This window comes from Pan troglodytes, chromosome 11 (genome assembly GCF_028858775.2).
Source record: "Pan troglodytes isolate AG18354 chromosome 11, NHGRI_mPanTro3-v2.0_pri, whole genome shotgun sequence".
Lineage (NCBI taxonomy): Eukaryota > Metazoa > Chordata > Mammalia > Primates > Hominidae > Pan > Pan troglodytes.
The window spans coordinates 46267391-46283664 of NC_072409.2; the positions used below are offsets into that span (position 1 = coordinate 46267391).

General features: G+C 44.7%; 2 protein-coding genes across 3 annotated transcripts in view; one reads left to right on the top strand and one right to left on the bottom strand.

The window, feature by feature from the left end:
• LOC107976711 (serine palmitoyltransferase long chain base subunit 1) overlaps positions 1-15311 on the bottom strand; it is a 61951-nt gene extending 46640 nt beyond the window's left edge. The window contains exons 1-3 of one of the 2 annotated variants that reach the window (XM_024345744.3): positions 15151-15311; positions 12280-12387; positions 8563-8657 (exon numbers count right to left, since the gene is read on the bottom strand). In XM_024345744.3, coding sequence (XP_024201512.1) covers positions 8563-8657; positions 12280-12387; positions 15151-15207 — 260 coding nt within the window. In that variant the 5' untranslated portion in view covers positions 15208-15311. The remainder of the gene's footprint in view (positions 1-8562; positions 8658-12279; positions 12388-15150) is intronic. The other variant, XM_024345743.2, reaches the window with a different exon arrangement.
• On the top strand, positions 3954-6290 carry LOC129136042 (putative UPF0607 protein ENSP00000381418). The gene has a single exon (XM_054658902.2). It carries the CDS (start codon positions 4038-4040, stop codon positions 5286-5288), a length of 1251 nt encoding a protein of 416 aa, XP_054514877.1. The 5' UTR covers positions 3954-4037; the 3' UTR covers positions 5289-6290.
• Positions 15312-16274: the final 963 nt, after the last annotated feature.

The window sequence follows — 16274 nt, forward strand, 5'->3', positions numbered from 1 at the left end:
CCAGCACTTTGGGAGGCCGAGGCGGGCAGATCACCAGAGGTCAGGAGTTTGAGACCAGCCTGACCAACATGGTGAAACCCCATCTCTAGCAGCCTAGTTTAGGAAGCTGCTTGATGCCCACAGGGCTATACTGCCCCAGAGAAGGAGCCCACATATAGCACCATCTAGAAAGCCAAGCCATAGCTGAGTATATTCTGTTCCATGAACTAGTGGTCACTGCCTCTTTCCATCCCAGGGGCTACCCTGTCGTTACAACAGCCTTCTCCAGGAAAGCAGCTACTGCTGTCTATATCCTAGAAACAAACTCTCAAAGAGGTTTGCCTTCCACATCCTAGTGACTGCAACACTCTAACTGTGGACCGATTACTGATTTATTGTGCCATCAGTGCGCTCACTAACTGGCCCTGGTGTTTCTAGGTGATCCCCATCTCAAACCTGCAGACCAGCCCCAGTAATCCACAGCCAGGCGAGTGTTTCCAGGGAAGTCCCATCTCAAACTGGTGTACCAACCCCTGTGACTCAGTAACACAGTCACTAGATAGGCATGCAGCTTCCTGACACCGCCGCCTTCTCCCCCAGCCCCCAGTCCTGAGCAGAAAAACAAACTGCACATGCTCCTGCAGCCTAGGTCACCAAGACACTCACAGGTATCACCAAAATGGATGCTAGCAAAAGAAAAAAAAAAAAACAGGCAAGAGAAAAGCACAGATATTACACTACTGTGTCCTCCTAGAACTAAAGCAGATGCAGCCCATCCAACTGACACCCTAAGACACATCTCCAGGTGAAAATCTTTCTCTACATAAGCCACTCTATACAATGAGAAGAGGTGACCGTGTCAACAGTCTCATAAATATAAACATAGGAGATAAAAAGCATGAAAATGCAATGAAACTTGACACCACCAAAGTTGCACAATAATTCTTCACAAAGTTACCCTAAATAAATGGAAATTTTCAAATTGCCTTAAAAGGAATTTGAAATATTGATCTTAAGAAAATTCAATGAGATACAAAAGAATACAGAGAGAAAACTTAATCGAATAATAAAAAAAACAAGCCATAGCCTGAATGAGAAATTCAACAAAGACATAGATACCATTAAAGAAAACAAACAGGCCAGGCGTGGTGGCTCACACCTGTAATCCCAGCACTTTGGAAGGCCGAGGTGGGCGGATCACGAGGTCAGGAGATCTAGACCATCCTGGCTAACAGGATGAAACCCTGTCTCTACTAAAAATACAAACAATTAGCCGGGCGCGGTGGCGGGTGCCTGTAGTCCCAGCTACTCCGGAGGCTGAGGCAGCAGAATGGCGTGAACCTGGGAGGCGGAGCTTGCAGTGAGCCGAGATCGTGCCACTGCACTCCAGCCTGGGCGACAGAGCAAGACTCCGTCTCAAAAAAAAAAAAAAAAAAAAAAAAAAAGAAAACAAACCAACAGAAACCTTAGGAATGAAGAATTGAATGAATTAAATAAAAAGTACCACTGACAGCTTCAATGGCACACTAGGTCAAACAAAAGAATTTCTGAACTTGCAGACAGGACTTCTGAAAGAACCCAGACTGAGGGAAAAAAGGAGAAAAAAAGAGTAAAAAGAATCAAAGAAAGTCTATGAGACTTGTGCCATGATACTAAGATAACAGATTTTGAAAATATAGAAGAGAAACAGAGAAAAGAGACAAAGACACAGAAAACTTATTTAACAAAATAATAGCTGAAAATCTCCCAATTCTTGGGAGAGATACGGACATCCAGTTCCGTGAAGCTTAAAGGGTCCCATACATATTCAACCCAAAAAGGCCTTTTCTAAGGCACATTATAATCAATTTGTCAAAAGTCAAACACAAAGAAAAACTTCTAAAATTAGCAAGAGAGAAGCATCAAATCACAAATAAGCAAGTCTCCATTAGACTATCAGTTTTCACAGCAGAAACCTTGAAGGCTAGGAGAGATGAGGATGATGATATATTCAAAGTGCTAATGAGAAATCAGTCAGCAAAGAGTACTGTACTGAGCACAGCTACCCATCAGAAATTAAAGAAATAAAGTCTTTCCCAGACAAGCAAATGCTTATGGAATTCATCACCATAAGACCAGCCTGACAAGAAGTGCTTAACGAGTGCTTCAATCGCAAGTGAAAGAATACTAATGCAAAAACAGGACACTATCAACCTAACTGTTAAAAGTAAATTCATATTCAAACTGAGAATTCTACATTACTGAAATTAATGCTTTAGAATCTTTCAAATCACCCTTGAGAAAGCTGAACATCAAAATAGTCAAAAATATTTATATCTACAATGAGTTCTTAATAAACACCCAGTACAGAACAATATAAATTAAGGCAAAAAAGTACAAATTTTGTGCACTGACAAGGGATGTGGGGGTAGTATAGCAGGTTCGTGTGTGATCAAAATTTTTATCACCTTTAAATAGTCTATCATTACTATACATTTTTAAATGTAAGCTCCAGAGTAACCAGAGAAAAAAATTACACCAGATATGTCAATGAAATAAAGGAATCAAAGCTTATCAGTACAGAAACTCACCAAACCATAAAGCAAACAATAAAAGAAGAAACAAAAGATCTACAAAACAACCAGAAAACAATTAACAAAATGACAGAAGTTAACTTCTTGCCTTTTAATAATATCTTTGAATATAGATAGTTTCGATTCTCCAATAACAAGATGTAGAGTGGCCAAACGGTTTTTCATACATGTTTCCCTAGTCCAGACACCCAAGAGTATGTCCCTCTCTTGGGCATAAGAAAACCTAGAGTTATATTTAGGGCATCATGTGTGGTGAATAGTTGACCGAGCTGGCATGCTCACAATGACCAAATTATGTTTGTCATATTTTAATCCAATATATTGATCTACTATGAACTTGTAAATAATGTATTTGCTTTCTAGACACATTCCAGGAAGACCAGAGAAACTGACTTTTATCCATATGGAATAATCCACTGGCAAATTTCTTTTAGGACAGACCAAAGCTGATCTAGAACATAATCTTTACATACGTGGATCCTTCCCATCAGACGAGAAAGAACATCTGGGGTGAAAGGCTCCATTAGAAGAGCAATGTGGGATGGTGCTGTGCTGACAACTGGTAGTTCCTGCCCTACATCTTTGTAGAAGACTGGAGCCCAGAGCATGCCATGGTCAACTTGTATGTTGAAGTGAAGACCTCCTTCGAGGTGTGCATGTGCTTATTACAGATATGCCACGGTGCTAAGTACCCCAGAACTACAGGAAAAAAATAAGAATAGATGCTGTATCCATGATCATGAGGCACACAGGCCAGAACGCCAGCTGTGGAATCGCACAGCCCAGGTTCAAAGCCTGGCTGGGCCATGACCACCTGAATGACCTGAGGAATGGTCTCAGGCAAATTTGTAAAAAGCGGAGACCCTGCCTGCCAGGGAGGCATGTGGTAAGAGGCGCATCCAGTCAGGTCAGGGCACCGCGTCCTCTCTTTGGAAACCTGCGAAGCAAGGCTGGTGGCCCTTGAGGCCACGGCAGCCATGGAGAAGGCGGGCCTTGCTCCAGGCGGCACAGAGGCACTGGAAAGGCCCCGGGGGAGCCTGGCGGGATCTGGCTGGTCCTGTGCTCTGCTTCCAGGTTCTGGCCCTGTAACCCGGGGGACAGGGCCGGCCAAGACAGGGCCACTGGGTGCCAGCCAGCACCTGGGCCAGGCGCCATGGCTCTGGCGGATCAGCCCCGCACCCCCAACAGCCCCACAGGGGGGCCCATCCAGGGCCACACACCTGCCCCCAGGAGCAGGACCTCCCTGAGGCTAGAGTCCAGGGGGACTGGTGGAAGGGTCCCACCCTTTGCCCTCTGACTCCTCTTGTAGGCACCCTCGGTGGGCTCCTAAGCACTCCTTCACACCCTGGCTCTGTCACCAGCCCCCATAGTGATGTCATAAACTCCCAGATGCCCAGTGTGCACCCGGCCACAGAGAAGTGGGTGACTTAGGAGTATCCTCTCCGCTTGTGACCCTTAGTTTTGTCTGTGCACAACTCGCTCAAAATGGGCAACTCACTAAGCATATTTTGTTCCTGGTTCCACCGCAGGTCCTGGCCACGCCATCGGCAACCTGCTCGTCTTGTCCGTGAGGCCTTCCCAGCTGGCCGGGCTCACCCCGCGGCTCCTGCACCTGTGCCTGCCCTGGGAACCTTGGGCTGTTACCGATTCCTCTTCAACCCTCAGCGACATCTTGGGCCTTCTTTTCCAGTCAGGTGGGATGGCGCCCCTGTGAGGCTGTGTCTTATCCCTCGGAACACGGGCACCCCACAGAGGGTCCTGCCTCCTGTGGTCTGGAGCCCCCCCTCAAGGAAGAAACCCGTGCTGTCTGCTCGCAACTCCAGGATGTTTGGACACCTCAGCCCCGTGAGGATCCCTCGTCTCAGAGGCAAGTTTAACCTTCAACTTCCTTCATTAGATGAGCAGGTGATCCCAGCCAGGCTCCCGAAGATGGAGGTGAGGGCAGAAGAGCCCACAGAAGCAATGGAGGTGAAAGACCAGGTAGAGACCCAGGGGCAGGAGGACAATAAAAGGGGCCCCTGTAGCAATGGGGAAGCAGCTTCCACCTCTAGGCCCCTGGAGACTCAGGGAAACCTCACTTCCTCCTGGTACAATCCCAGGCCCTTGGAGGGAAATGTCCACCTCAAGAGCTTGACAGAAAACAACCAGACTGACAAGGCCCAGGTGCATGCAGTGAGTTTCTACTCCAAGGGCCATGGAGTCGCCAGTTCACACAGCCCTGTTGGAGGCATCCTTCCCTTTGGGAAGCCTGACCCACTTCCAACAGTGCTCCCTGCCCCAGTTCCGGGCTGCTCCCTGTGGCCAGAGAAGGCGGCCTTGAAGGTGCTGGGTAAAGACCACCTGCCCAGCTCTCCAGGCTTGCTGATGGTGGGGGAGGACATGCAGCCCAAGGATCCTGCAGCTCTTGGATCAAGTAGGTCTTCTCCACCCAGAGCTGCCGGCCACGGGTCCCGCAAAAGAAAACTGTCGGGGCCACCGCTGCAGCTGCAACCGACCCCTCCCCTGCAACTGAGGTGGGATAGAGACGAGGGGCCCCCACCGGCTAAGCTTCCATGTCTATCTCCTGAGGCACTGTTGGTGGGTCAGGCTTCCCAAAGAGAAGGACGCCTCCAGCAGGGCAACATGCGTAAGAACATGAGGGTGTTAAGTAGAACATCGAAATTCAGGAGACTACGAGAGCTGCTTAGGAGGAGAAAGAAGAGACAGCAGGGCAGGCGTGGTGGCCCACGCCTGTAATCCAGCACTTTGGGGGGCCCAGGCGGGCGGATCAGGAGGTCAAGAGATTGAGACCTGAGGAGCATCTCTGCCTGCACCATCTGGGAAGTGAGGAGCGCCTCTGCCCGGCTGCTCCACCATCTGGGAAGTGAGGAGCGCCTCTGCCCAGCCGCCCCACCATCTGGGAAGTGAGGAGCGCCTCTGCCTGGCCACCGCACCGTCTGGGCAGTGAGGAGCACCTCTGCCAGGCCCCCGCCCTCTCTGGGAAGTGACGAGCCCCTCTGCCCGGCCGCCTCACAGTCTGGGAAGTGAGGAGTGCCTCTGCCCAGCCGCCGCCCTGTCTGGGAAGTAAGGAGCGCCTCTGCCTTGCCGCCGTCCTGTCTGCGAAGTGAGGAGCGCCTCTGCCCGGCCTCCTCACCGTCTGGGAAATGAGGAGCGCCTCTGCCTCGCCGCCGTCCTGTCTGCGAAGTGAGGAGTGCCTCTGCCCGGCCTCCTCACCATCTGGGAAATGAGAAGCGCCTCTGCCTGGCCGCCGTCCCATCTGGGAAGTGAGGAGCACTTCTGCCCAGCCGCCACCCTGTCTGGAAAGTGAGGAGCACCTCTGCCCGGCCCCCTCACCGTTTGTAAGGGAGGAGCGCCTCTGCCCAGCCCCTGCACCATCTGGGAAGTGAGGAGCGCCTCTGCCCGGCCCCCTCACCATCTGGGAAGTGAGGAGCGTCTCTGCCTGCTGCTGTGCAACCTTCCAAGTGTGGTGTGTGATCTTTCTGCCCTCCCCAAGTCTGCATTTTCGACATTAAAGTTTACTTTTTAATTAAAAAAAAGGAGATCGAGATCATTCTGGCCAACATGGTGAAACTCCGTCTCTACTGAAAATACAAAAATTAGGCAGGCATGGTGGCTTGTGCCTGTAGTCCCAGCTACTCGGGAGGCTGAGGCAGGAGAATGGCTTGAACCCAGGAGGTGGAGGTTGCAGTGAGCCAAGATCGCACCACTGCACTCCAGCCTGGTGACAGAGCAAGACTCCGTCTCAAAAAAAAAAAAAAAAAAAAAGTAAGACATGGCAAACTGCAGTGGCACCCGGCCTGCCCCTGCTGTCTCCACACCTGCTGAGACTCCCTGCCCCTGGCCACCTACACTTCACGGATCCCAGCTCCTCGTCTTACTCTGACTCGGCCCACGTGCTGTTGGGCCCCTCATTTTGCCTGTCCCTCCACCTTCTCTCACACCAAGAACTGAGTAAAATTTGATATCCATAATTCCTAACTCTTCCCTGGCTCTTCCCACTGACCTTGCCCCCATTTTGGGGGTTCCACCTAATGAGAAAGGAGGCTGCTCTCATTCAGCTGCAGTTTCAGTGCCTCTGACCTCTGACCCATGCCCCACACGTCCTAGCCCCACATCTTTCTCCTTCCAGCCTCCCTTCAGAAGGGAGCCTCCTACACCCATATGTGTGCATTCCTCTCCTCCTCTTTCCTCCCCCACTCCTCTTCCAGCAACTTTACTATAGAAAACAAAAGACCCAAGTATGCAAGCAATATATACCATGTAAATGGGTAGTGAGATTAAGTATCAGCAAGATACCAAGCCTCCTAAATTAATCCATAAATTCAACACACTTCTAATAAAAAACCCAAATGCATTTTTTTGGTTAAATATGATCACCTAAACCTAAACTCACAGTGAAGAAGGGTCAAGAATAGTCTAGACAATTTTGAAGAACACGGAGGTAGAAAAACACTCTAATCAACGTTTATTATAAAGCTGTGGTATACATGAATGAGTCTCTGGTATAAGGAGATACGAATATATCCAATGAATAAAAATAAAAGCCAGAAATAGACCCTTTAGAAGGGAATCTGGCTTACCAAAGAAGGGAAATTTCCAAGCAGTAGGTAAATACTGGATTATTCAACTAATAATGCTGAGACAACTGACCATCATATGGAAAACAATCAAATTAGACCTTTAGGGTAGGTAACGATTCCCTAAGACTTCAAAAGACCAAACTATAAAAGACTGGTAAATTTGGGCCAGGTGCGGCGGCTCACGCCTGTAATCCCAGCACTTTGGGAGGCCGAGGCGGGCGGATCACAAAGTCAGGAGATCGAGACCATCCTGGCTAACACGGTGAAACTCCATCTCTACTAAAAATACAAAAAATTAGCCGGGCATGGCAGCATGTGCCTGTAGTCCCAGCTACTCGGGAGGCTGAGGCAGGATAATGGCGTGAACCTGGGAGGCGAAGCTTGCAGTGAGCCGAGATTGCGCCACTACACTCCAGACTGGGCGACAGAGCGAGACTCTGTCTCAAAAAAAAAAGATTGGTAGGTTTGATTTCAGAATATATAAAAGTTTTATAAGACTGAAGAGATCTACAGAAGTAAAGAATAGAAGCTCCTGTTTGATCAGATCAGAATCAGAACAATAATACTCAGGAAAATATCTCGTATCACATTTTAAAATAAACCAAGTATTTTTATGGCAACAGGCATATATGGTAAAATTATAAATACAGGCAAAGAAAACACAATCACCAACTTCAAGACAGTGGTTATCCGTATGAGAGGCAAGAGTAAGTGACGGATGTGAAGGAATTTCTTAAGATGCATTTGTAATATTGTATTTACCTGTAAAAGTAAGTTTGAATTAAAAATAGCAAAATGTTAACACCAATTAATTCTGGGTGGTAGGTATATAGGTGTCTGATATCTATATCTATATCTGATAACTTTCTATATTCTTAATGTATTTCTTAATTAATGAAAATACATACAATATAGCAAAGATAGCCAAGAGAATGAAAAGTGAAAAATAGATGAGACACTGGAAGCAAGGAGGAAAGAGGCATAAGTGAGCGGAAGCTCCATAATTCATATTGTGGGGATCAACAGGTGTTGTCTGTAGTTGATGAATCAACAAATGGTAGTTAAGCATACTACAGTATCTAGAATTATGAGGGTAACGTGCGACAGATTTAAAATCAGAAAATACCCAGATGGGTAAAAAGCAGAAGTCTGTTGCTTTTCATTTTAAGTGTTCGACCATTGGAAATATTAACATGTGTGCATTCTTGGAAAAAAGGGCAAACATTAATGCTTAAATTGGAGATTTTTAAAAATGCCTGTATCATCCCTAGAATAAATTTTTTAAAATCAGGAGCGAAAGCTGTTACCCCTGGGAACTTCAAAATGTTTTGTTTCAGATAAAAAAAGGACTACTACATAGAAAGCACTATAGACTGCAGGTTACTACAAGAAGCCAAACACAAGTACTTCAGGTAGCAAAATCAATTTACCCTGAAACGATGTTGTAGTTGAGAGCAGGATGGTCTTTTGGGACGGGAGGAACAAGAGGTTCTGGTTGCCACTCTTCAATCAGTTCTTCTTTTTCCTACAGGAGAAAAAGAATTAAAATACAGTGCAGTGCTAATATTATCAATTATTAGTGTCTCTGCAACTTCAGTATTTCTTATTATTCTAATTCTACTAACTATTCTCAAGTTCGCTCTCACTCTTATTCAAGCTTATGTCTTCACACTATTAGTACGTCTTTGTTCGCATAATACATAATGACCCACCAGACACATGCCTACCATATAGTTGTACCTAGCCCTTGACCACTACCAGGAGCTCTCTCGGCTCTCCTAATAACATCTGGCCTAACCATAGGATTTCACTTTAATTCTACCACTCTTTTAACTTTAGGCCTACTAACCAACACACTGACTATATATCAATGATGAAGTAATATTGTCCAAGAAAGTACATTCCAAGGCCACCACACAGCAATTGTCCAAAAAGGCCTCTGATACAGGATGCTCCTATTATCTCAGAAGTATTCTTCTTCGCTGGTTTTTTCTGGGCATGCTATCACTCCAGTTTAGCACCAACCCCAGAATTAGGAGGACATTGACCCCCAACAGGTATTCTTCCCCTGAACCCTTCAGAAGTACCTCTCCTAAATACGTCTGTATTACTTGCATCAGGAGTTTCAATTACTTGAGCCCATCACAGCCTAACAGAAGGTAACCAAAAACAAACAATTCAAGCACTACTTACCACAATCCTCTTAGGAGTCTATTTCACCCTTCCACAAATCTCAGAATATTTCGAGGCCCCCTTTATTATCTCTGACGGAATCTACAGCTCAACATTCTTTATAGCCACAGGCTTTCATGGACTTCATGTTACTATTGGATCAACAATTCTCACCATCTGCCTTCTCTGCCAATTAAAATTTCATTTTAGGCCGGGCATGGTGGCTCATCCCTGTAATCCCAGCACTTTGGGAGGCCGAGGTGGGCACATCACCTGAGGTCGGGAGTTCGAGACCAGCCTGACCAACATGGAGAAACCCCGTCTCTAATACAAATACAAAATTTGCTGGGCGTGGTGGCACATGCCTATAATCCCAGCTACTCAGGAAGGCTGAGGCAGGAGAATCGCTTGAACCTGGGAGGCGGAGGCTGCGGTGAGGCAAGATTGCGCCATTGCACTCCAGCCTGGGCAACAAGAGCGAAACTCTGTCTCAAAAAAAAAAAATTCATTTTACATCCAACCACCATTTTGGCTTTAAAGACGCCACTTGATATTGACACTTTGCAGATGTCGTATGACTATTCCCATGTGTCTCTATCTACTGGTGAGGGTCCTACTACTCTTTTAGTATAAGCAGTACCACTGACTTCCAATCAACTAGTTTCGACAAAGTCTGAAAAAGAGTAATTAACCTAGCACTAGCCCTAATAACTGACACCTTATTAACTCTATTATTAGTAGTAATTACATTTTGACTTGCATAACTTAATACTTACATAGAAAAATCCAGCCTTTATGAATGTAGATTTGATCCGTTAACCTCTACCCACCTCCTCTTCTCCATAAAATTCTTTCTAGTAGCCATCACATTTCTCCTATTCGATTAGAAATCGTCCTATTCCTACCCCTGCCATGAGCCCTTCAAACAAATAACCTTATACTAATAATCAGTACAACCCTTCTACTAATTACCATTCTAATCCTAGGCCTAATTTATGAATGAACCCAAAAAGGATTAGATTGAGTTGAACTGGTAAATAGTTTAAATTAAATGATTTCGACTCATTAGACTATGATAGACCATATTTACCAAATGCCATTTATTTATATTAACATTATATTAGCATATACCATAGCACTGCTGGGAGTACTAATCTATCGATCCCACCTAATACCATCTCTATTATGCCTAGAAGGCATCATACTATCAATATTTATCATAAATACACTCATAACTTTAAACATGCATTTCACTCTAGGATTCATAATACCCATTATCCTCTTAGTATTTGCTGCCTGCAAAGCCGCAGTAGGCCTTGCTTTCCTAGTCTCAATCTCCAACGCATAAGGCCTAGACTATGTACAAAATCTAAATTTACTCCAATGCCAAAAATTGTTATTCCAACAATTATGCTGTTACAATATAACTCTCCAAAAACTCTATAGTCTGAATATAGCTACTCATAGCCTATTCATCAGCCTCATTACCCTCCTATTTTTTAATCAACCAAACAATAATTCATCTAACTTCTCATTAACTTTTTCTTCTGACCCATTAACATCACCTCTTCTAATCCAAACAGCCTGACTACTACCTCTTATAATCCTAGCAGGCCAACATCACCTATCTAATGAATCACCCTTATGGAAAAAAACTCCGTATTTCCAAATTAATTTTCCTACAAATTCTTTAAATTACAGCATTTACAGCCACAGAACTAGTCATACTTTACATTCTTTTCGAAGCTACACTCATCCCTACCCTAATCATTATTACCTGCTGAGGTAACCAACCAGAATGCCTCATGCAAGCTCATACTTATTTTACACACTAGTAGGATCCCTTCCCTTACTTATTACACTCATCCACACCTGAAATAGCTCAGGTTCACTAAATATCCTAATAATAATGTTTACTAATCAAGAACTATTAAACTTCTGATCTAACAACCTTATATGACTAGCATGTATTATGGCTTTTATAGTAAAAATACCCCTATATGGACTTCACCTATGACTCCCTAAAGCCCACATAGAAGTCTCTATTGCCAGCTCCGTAGTTAGGAGGCTACGGTATCATATGACTTACCCTCATCCTCAGCCCCCTAATAGAATATATATCCTACCCCTTCCTCATACTATCCTTATGAGGAATAGTTATAACAAGCTCTATTTGTCTAAGACAAACTGATTTAAAATCACTTATCGCTCATTCCTCCGTAAGCCACATAGCACTTGTTATTATAGCTATCCTTATTCAAACCCCCTGAAGCTTTTCAGGCGCAGTCACTTTACTTCAACTTCGGCAATATCAAAATTGTCTGCTGCAATGCAAAAGTCACAGTGAATACACTGCTAGAAACACCATGTCTAGTTGTGGCTAGAATAAAAACAGAATCACTTGTGAGTTTTGTGCACTAACCACCCTCGCCTCTTTCCTGATCACTAGAGCTAGAGGTTCTTTTCCATGTAGTTTTGTGGGTGACTTGACAATTTATGAAAATTTAACTTCTATGCTCAGAATTCTTTTTTGATTTACCATACACATCAAAATTCAATTTGAGATGGGTATGAGTAGGATTCTTTTCTACTCTGACTCTCCTTTAAGAAGACCACAGGGGAATCTTTATCCCATACTTCAGAAATAGTTGTGCTATTCTGCAGCAACTCACACAACACTTATGAATATTCAAACTCCAGTAGTTGCCCATGCTTCCCTCTAACCATCTATTTGCAAGACTGCTGTTTACTCCTAGCAAAGTATCCAAGACCATAATATGGTCTTTATTTGGGTACTGACTTTATTTCTAGATTTCCCCATATTTTGCCTACCCTAATAATTCATTCCCCTTGATTTCCTTACATTACAGAAAATGCTTTAACACACATAGTTGAGCCACCACAAATCCTTTCTGGAAAGACACAGCAACTATAATCACATACCCAATAATTAAAACAGAGATTTAATTTCGTACCTTGACTGTAAGATCAGATCGTTCTTGTAATTTGTAAGTCTTAGAGAAAAGAAGTCTGATTATCCAGAGGATCAGAATCCCTTCCAAAATAAGATGGTAAGCAGGAGCCTAAGAGTGAGTCAAAAACAAGTAAGATATGAAACATACACTTCTAACACCTGCACATAAAATTTACTACACCTGCATATACTGCCTCCTGTGACTTTTAGCCTATCCTTAACAATTTACTTTCGAAGCTCCCTTAATTTCTATTCATTCCTTTCCCCATTTCTAATAGCAGGCAATTTCTCCCTCACATGAAAAACCCCTAATATTTTTAGCTTTTAAAACTTCTTTGGGAATAAAAATTAAAATTAAAAAAATAAAATCTAGGCCAGGCGTGGTGGCTCATACTTGTAATCCCAGCACTTTGGGAGGCCAAGGTGGGCAGATCACCTGAGGTCGGGAGTTTGAGACCAGCCTGACCAACATGGAGAAACCCTGTCTCTATTAAAAATACAAAATTAGCTGGGTCTGGTGGCGCATACCTGTAATCCCAGCTACTTGGGAGGCTGAGGCAGGAGAATCGCTTGAACCCAGGAGGTGGAGGTTGTGGTGACCCGAGATCACACCACTGCACTCCAGCCTGGGCAACAGGAGCAAAACTCCGTCTCAAATAAATAAATAAATAAAATCTAACACAGAATCCCAATATTAACCATCGGATTATTTAATTTCAGTGGTTCTTCTTTGGGTACACTATACAAGACTACTCAAATTCTACATTCAACACGCATAGGATTTGGGAGTAAGAAGTTTATCTTTATGATGAATTTTAAAATTTGCTCATCCCCCTAAATACAATTCATTTATGAATAAGTCTAAATACCCTTTTAGTTTTCTCAATAGTTGGATTCTAGCAAGCAAACATCTGCCCCAGCCACTAGTTAAGAGCCCACTCCAAAAAGAAATCACCCTAAGAAAAGCTGAGAAACTATCTGTCTAGTGAATTAATAAAAATCACAAACACCACTTCTTTTCCTTCCCAGGAAATGTTACATACAGGAGTTCTCCCAAGTCTCACTGTTGGACAGTTTCGGGGAATGAGAAGTTACACTACTGTCAGTCTTCAAAAAGGGAGCAAACAACATTTAACAGAAAATAATCCATTTCTTTAAAAAATCATTTACAAAAAAGATCATTCAATTTTAGTGGCTCATTTTAGGTCACTACAGTTAACCTAATACTGGGCATCACTTAATACATGAGCATAAGACAGAGCCACATCTGCTGTCTCTGCTGTTTCAAGATAAAATTCCCAGTATGTCCTGCAATGGAAGACACTGTCATTACCCCTACCAGTAGACGGTGATATTAAGTTTGGTGATATTAAATCATCAAAAGTAACGTGAAATTCACTTGAAATGAATGTAAGCTCTATAAGCACAGGGACTTCTGCCTATTTGTTCACCGCACTATCCCTAGCATCTAGATCTGTGTGGTCCAATGTGGACAGTCACTAAGTTACATGTGGCTATTTAAGTTAAATTAAAAATTCAGTTGCAGCTGGGTGTGGTAGCTCATGCCTGTAATCCCAGCACTTTGGGAGGCCAAAGCAGGAGGATTACTTGAGGCCAGGAGTTCGAGGCCAGGCTGGGCAACACAGCAAGCCCCCGTCTCTATTAAAAAAAAAAAAAAAAGATTAGTTGGGCATGGTGGTATGTGGTCCCAGCTACTCGGGAGTCTGAGGTGGGAGGATCGCTTGAGTCTGGGAGGTCAAGGCAGCAGTGAGCTGATCGCACCACTGCACTCTAGCCTGGGCGACAGAGTGAAACCCTGTCTTTAAAAAATAAAATAAAATAAGTTCTTCAGTGCCCAATGAATAGCTCTGCAAGACAGCACGGGGAATCTCAGTTATTAAATGAATGAACACTAAGATTGACATTCTGGTTTCTTATTATCTTATGTATCTGAAATAACTAGGCTTCAAAAAACTCTTAGTTAATTCTTCCTTTAAAAGTCTACGGCCAGGTGCAGTGGCTCACGCCTGTAATCCCAGCACTTCGGGAGGCCAAGGCGGGCGGATCACCTGAGGTCGGGAGTTCGAGACCAGCCTGACCAACATGCAGAAACCCCGTCTCTAATAAAAATACAAAATTAGCCGGGCATGGTGGCACATGCCTGTAATCTCAGCTACTTGGGAAGTTGAGGCAGGAGAATCGCTTAAACCCGGGAGGCGGAGGTTGTAGTGAGCCGAGATCACGCCCTTGCACTCCAGCTTGAGCAACAAGTGCGAAACACCGTCTCAAAAAAAAAAAACACAAAAATAAATAAATAAAAATCGACTAAACTAGTTGTATCTTTATAAGATAGAAAACTGATGTACGCAGAAGAATGACAAACTATTTTTTATTCACAAATCCTAAGTCACTTGATTTCTTTTCGACAAAAACAGACAAACTCCAATTTATTACAATTTTATTCCCCAACGAACTGTACCGTAGTTCCAAAGAGCTGACTTCCTTAGGACCTTCCCAGACGAAGGTGTTCCACTCATTTTCACCACTCCGTTTTATCGTCCGTCTAAACTCTGGTTTTTGCAGACCTGTCTCCTGCGTCCCCTTACACGTGTTCCTTTCCGGAGCTTCCAGGGGACCCGGAGCATAAGAATTCAAACCGAGACCCTCGGTCCCAGCCCCCGCCCCCGCCCGTTCCTCCCTACACTCAACCGCTGGGACTAGAAGCTCCCGGCAGTCCTTCCAGCCAAGAGGCACCGAGTCTGGGCGTGACCGAGCCAGTCCCGCCGAGGTCTCAGGCCACAAATCCACACGCGTCCTCCCACCCTCCCCGGGCCCGGGTGTGGTCGCGGACCGCTAATGGCGCGGAGCCCACCTCGTAAAGCGCCTGTACCATCTCCACCAGAACCCACTGCTCCGTGGCGGTCGCCATAGTTAGCCGCTTCCTTCCGGAAGGCGGGTCACAAGCGCGTCCTAAAAGTGCGCGTCGCCGCTCAGCGTCGTTATCACCTCCGCAGAGGGCGGGGCGGCGGAGCGCTGGGCACCGCCTACTCGCACTTGCGCACTGGTTGACAGGAGGCTGGACGGGGTCAGGTGGGATGCCGCAGTTTTTCCAGGAATTGTTTACCTTGTGTCCTATTACCCTCCCTGCTGGATTCAGGATGGAGAAAGTAGTAATGAACGGGCCTTACACTTGGTCATCAGCTGGGCGCAGAGAGTTAAAATGATTGCAATACGTTTACTTTATTTTTTTTTTTTTTGAGACGGAGTTTCGCTTTTGTTGCCCAGGCTGGAGTGCAATGGCGTGATCTCGGTTCACCGCAACCTCCGCCTCCCGGGTTCAAGCGATTCTCCTGCCTCAGCCTCCCGAGTAGCCGGGATTACAGGCGTGGGCTACCACGCCTGGCTAATTTTGTATTTTTAGTAGAGACGGGGTTTCTCCATGTTGGTCAGGCTGGTCTCAAACTCCTGACCTCAGGTGATCCGCCTGCCTCGGCCTCCCAAAGTGCTGGGATTAGAGGCGTGAGCCACCGCGCCTGGCCAATACGTTTACGTTTAGTAGCATAAGTAATCCAGGAATGCATTATCATTAAGAAATGCATAATTATACACAAAAATAGCCAACCCATATAGCACTTCCTGTTTTGTCAGACATAGGCCAAGGCTTTGCAGGTATTAAATCATATAGCAGTTTGGTGCAGAACCTTTTAGAGCCTTCCAATGCATATGCAAACAGTATGCACGCGCACATACTTAATTGGATTGGATTTCTTAAATATAATTGAGATCATAGGGACAAGACTTTTCTACAGCTTTTTTTAAATTTTTTTCTAGCATTTTTTTCCTAATATATCTCATATTTAATGGCTGAAGACTTCCATGGAATAATTTATGTATATTCATCGTTCCATTTTATTTAAACGTTTCCCTATTGGTGAATACTTATGTTGTTCCCACCTTTCCCCTATTACAAATAATGCTGCCATAACTGTCGATGTT